Source organism: Penaeus japonicus, unplaced genomic scaffold (assembly GCF_977035675.1).
Source record: "Penaeus japonicus unplaced genomic scaffold, GWHDUDI00000001_assembly GWHDUDI00000027, whole genome shotgun sequence".
NCBI lineage: Eukaryota > Metazoa > Arthropoda > Malacostraca > Decapoda > Penaeidae > Penaeus > Penaeus japonicus.
This window is the reverse complement of record NW_028234429.1, coordinates 35,709,994-35,714,993: the sequence shown is the minus strand read 5'-3', so window position 1 is coordinate 35,714,993 and position 5,000 is coordinate 35,709,994. Positions and strand designations below refer to the sequence as shown.

Genomic DNA, 5,000 nt, shown 5'->3' with positions numbered 1-5,000 from the left:
CTGAAATACACTAGGAAATATCGTTAAAAAAAAAATGAATAAAAAAAAATAACTGTCTAGATAAAAGTGCACAACAAAGCAAAAGTGAGCAAGACTTGTGATATTTCCTAAATGTAAGTTATAAGTGAAGGCACATCTTTTGTAAGATTATATCAACTCAACATATAAACGTCCATCTAAGTAATTAAGTTGCACAGGAAGAAGGCTTTGTTAGAGTGATTTTTTTTTTTTTTTTTTTAATCTGTGGAAACATCCCTTCTCTGTGCTGTCTCATTTACCACTTGCCTTTAAAAGGTTGGCTCTTGTTAAAATACCGGGAAACTGAGGTGCAACTGTTGAAATTGCAACTTCCATTGAAAACGTCATGAAAATCGGCGCGTGGTTTGATCTGAATGAACTCTAAAAACGATTTTTTTTCCGTAAAAAAGTATAGTAAATTATCTTACGTAGCTTTACTTATTAATGCTTAACACTCGAGGTATCTTTTTTAAGATACCTCGGATGACACATCATTGCCTAACGAAACATAACGGACTGGAAAATAAACGAATATATTAGACAAGACCAATTAAATGTAAATGTAAAGTAAAATAGAAGATTTATATAAACTGAATAAAAACTGCATTTGTTAAAAACAGTCTAACTCTTCCGATGTTATTTACCAAAGCTGGTTCTGCGGGACGGATCAGCTTTTGTCATCGTCACAATAAATACAGATTATTTCCGCCTAGGATATGATAATAACTACAAATCCAGGAACAGTGATTACCGAAAAGATTTAAAAGTTCCCATAAGATACTTTTCTCGAAAACACTGGAAGAATGACAAATAGCGGAATCCTGACTCAGCTGTTTATTGAAGGTCGTTTGCCTCTTTCTTACTTGACATTCTACAAACTTAGTCTATGTCATCTGATGGCTAAAAAAGATCCGTAAAAAGAGAAAGGGATTTGCAAACACACCTGTCTAAAGTATTACGGTGCTTATTCAATCCGGAAACGTAATAAAATCAAATAATTAAAAAAATCACCTTGCAATGTGTACTTCTTGTCGCGTCATTGGAGTATCCGTTTTCTATTAACTGATGAGTTGGTTCTAGGTATAACTAAAGGGAATTGAAGGTTAAGAAACGTGTTAACCCGTTTAGTCATGGTAAGGTGGGTTTTAATATGCAGGATCATTTTATTATTGTGTGACTTCTCGTCATGTTGCAGTGAATATCAAATTATATCAATAAAGTATTTTCTTCAGGTAGCGCATATACTTTTCTGTTTTACAATTTTCCTATAAGGAATCTCGTCCAAATATTGTCCGCTTTCTCTATATTCCGGTTTCTTGTTCGTCTATAATCATCTAAGTCAAGAAGCTGTGGTGGCTTGCTAATCATTATGATAATCACTGCAAAATTCATATAGATTTCTCTCAACCGGGTGTTCTACATACACTTTTTTTTACGTAACCCTCATCACTTTAAAACTGAAAGCTGATCGTCAGTTCATCATTGGCAATGAAATTTCGAAACCGGAGGAAAATTGTTGTCTGCAAATTGTTACACCTTTACAAGTCTTAACCGTCTATTGTTTACGATAACCTGGGTCAAAATCTAACGCCATTCACTCTCGTATTGTTTTTGTTTTTCACTCGTTTTTATTCGGTTGCATAAAGCAGTTCCGCGTGTTTGACGTTATTGCAGTGATACTTTCGTCCAGGTGCGATCCACGTATAACTTGTTTTCGTTTATGTGTTGAGAAGGAGAGACAGGGAGGAGGGAAAAGGGGGATTGGGAGAGAGGGATGGAATAGGAGGGGGAAAGAGGGAGAAGAAAGGGGGGGGGGGAGAGGGAAGGGAGGGAAAAGGAGAGAGGTGAAGGTGAGGGAAGGGAGAGGAAAAGAGGGAAGGGAAAGGGAGATAGAGAGGGAGAGAGGGAAGGGAAAGGGAGAAAGGTGAAGAAGAATGAGAGTGAGAGGAATAAGAAGAGGGAAAGGGGGAGAGGAGAAGGAAAGAAGGAAAAGAGGAATGAGGGAAGGGAAAGCGAAATAGAGAAGAGAGAGAGAAGCAGGGAGAGAAGGTCATGTAGGAAGAAATTGGGACGGGAAGAAGGATATGAGGAAGTAAGAGTGAAAGAAAGAAGAGAGAAGGAAAAAAAAAGAAGGAGGGAAGAGAGAGGGATACAGACGAGAGAAAAGGGAAGGAGAGAAGGAAGGATGAAAGGAAGGAGGGAAGGAAGGATGAAAGGAAGGAGGGAAGGAAGGAAGAAAGGAGTATGACGAAGGGTGTGAATACTCTCGTCTATATAACAATTTCCTAACCTTACTTTCCACCAGTCACCAGCCACGAATCTGTAGACATTCAAACGGTAATTCAAACGGTGATTCAAACGGTAATTCAAACGGTGATTCAAATGCGTTCGTATGGGTTGTTTGTATGTCCGTTTATTTTGTAGTTACGTCATGATGTAGTGACGCTATGAAGTAGTTATGTTATGATGTAGTGACGTTATGATGTAGTTATGTTATTATGTAGTGACGTTATGATGTTTGACGTTATGATGTAATAATGTTATGTTAGGTAGTGATTAAGAAGTAGTTATGTTATGAAGCCTTCATTAACCTTAAAGATGCATTTTTATGGTTAATCAGATTCAATATTGCAATACAAATAACAAACATTAAAGAATATGATAGTTACTTTTGGGTACGTATAGTATATGTATATGTATATATATATCATATATTGGGTACGAATGCATATGTTTTGAACAAGCGAGTCGAGGGCGTGCAGTTCACGAAAGCAGTGACCGTGTGCTTGTAACTAATGGTAATAACTATTAGTAGAGAAAATATATATTGCTTGTATTTTAACTAGGACGGATGGTTTGCAATTGCCATATTATTCATTAGGGAAATATAAGGGAAAGTGGGTGTCAATTGGTTTGTGTTTATGCTTGCGTTCCTGAGATTATTTTGTGGTTTGTTCAGTTTCTCGCAAAATTACATCTACCCTTGATGAACAGGCTGATTTCATTGTCACACACACACACACACACACACACACGCCCGCACACGCACGCACACACACTCACACTCACACACACACTAACACGCATATACTTATATGTATACATACACACACACCCTAGCACGCATAAACTTATATGTACACACACACACACAAACACACACATAACCTTCCCTTCAAGCGAGGACGCTACGGCCATAACCGCACACCGCAGAATATCCAACTTATCTTATTCTTTACACGAGGGAAAATGCTTATGACTCTGTCTTTCATTTACCTCTCAATAATCACACAAAAATCATTAAAACAACCAACGCTTGATAATTGTATGTGAGATATACATATGTGTATATGTATGTGCATATGTTTTGTGTGTGTATGTGTGTGTCTATGTGCTTGTCCGTGTGTACGTATTTATGCGCGTGCGTGTCCGTATGTACGTATTTGTGCTTGTGCGTGTCCGTATGTACGTATTTGTGCTTGTGCGTGTCCGTATGTACGTATTTGTGCTTGTGCGTGTCCGTATGTCCGTGTTCCCGTGCAGGACCAAACGACGAGAGATGAGAGGAGAATACGAAGGAAACATTCACTGGGCGAAGCAAAGCGGAGACAACGGAAGCATGACCCCACGAGCAGAATGATGCGCCGTCTTGGCCTAGAATGTCAGTCGGCAGGGGGGAGGGGAGGGGAGGGGAGGGGAGGGGAGGGGAGAGGGGGGATCAGTCCCAAACCAGACTGCGCTCGATCACGTCTTGAATGCAGGGCAGAGGCGCAGGCACACATACTGGTCAGGATGGGAGTCTGGATGGAGGCTGGCTCTTATATGACAGCTATTTTTAAGGGGATGATTGCAGACATTGCCTCACAATACACGCGCGCGGGCACAAATACTCACAAACACACACACACATATGAATAACTGAATGAACAAATAATTGAACACACACACATGAATAAATTTATATATATATATATATATATATATATATATATATATATATATATATATATATATATATATATATATATATATATGTATACACACATACACACACTCACACACACACACACACACATTCTTACTCTTTTTTCAGCACCATTGATATCTATCATTACGATCACATCTTTTTTTCCTCATCAAAACAACGCAACTAACCATATTTTCCATCATTCTCCGCCAACAGATCGATCAGCTGTTCGAGAAGTACCGACTGGATTTCGAACTCTTCGGATACGACTACGAGGCATATCGGCAGATGGCTCTTGAAGAATGACGAAGGATAAAGTGTATTTTGGAGATTCTATTTATGATTCGTATTTTTACGCCGTATAGTTTTAAGTCGATGTAAGGTAATATATTGATTGTTAGTAATATATGAATTTAGGTATTAGTAATATCTAGAAATTGTATAATTGATATCTAGAAATGTATAATGGATAGATCAGAGTGTGGATTGATATATGATTTTTTTTTTTTTAATACAGAAAAAAATAACAACAAAAAATAGCCTGTTATATCACTCACTTAACAATAACCATCATCAATACACGAAGAAAAAGAAAGAAAGGAAGAAAGAAAAAAAAAAAACAGTTGGTATTTTTATTTCCTGTTCATCCTTCCATATGAGATGTTCTCTCATCGCCGACAAGTGCTGGTGACTCTTACAACACTTGGGTTACATACTTTCTCTCCCAAGCCTTGTATTACAGGGTATCTGTGCACCTCCATTTCAAAACTTCAATTACTGAACCTTAGTCTACATGCGCCATTGGCAATCTGCTCTTTATTCATATCATAAGGCATCTGTCTACTTTCACTTGGGATGTTTCTATCTCTTTCCTTCAAATATGTCTGCTTGCATCACAAGGCATCTAGGCAACTGCATTAACAGTCTCTCTGGTTATGGATGCAATTGAAAGGCTAAATGCATTGCTTTTCATGACACGACCTCCTCATAACATTTATTCCTTGTATGAATATTC

At 38.0% G+C, this 5,000-nt stretch overlaps 1 protein-coding gene across 2 annotated transcripts in view; it reads left to right on the top strand.

The window, feature by feature from the left end:
* Positions 1–5,000, top strand: part of LOC122263811 (carbohydrate sulfotransferase 11) — a 40,015-nt gene that overhangs the window by 34,433 nt on the left and 582 nt on the right. For both annotated transcript variants that reach the window (XM_043032442.2, XM_043032441.2), the window contains exon 8: positions 4,202–5,000. This exon is cut by the window's right edge and continues 582 nt beyond it. In XM_043032442.2, the coding sequence (XP_042888376.2) occupies positions 4,202–4,291 (90 nt within the window). In that variant the 3' untranslated portion in view covers positions 4,292–5,000. The remainder of the gene's footprint in view (positions 1–4,201) is intronic.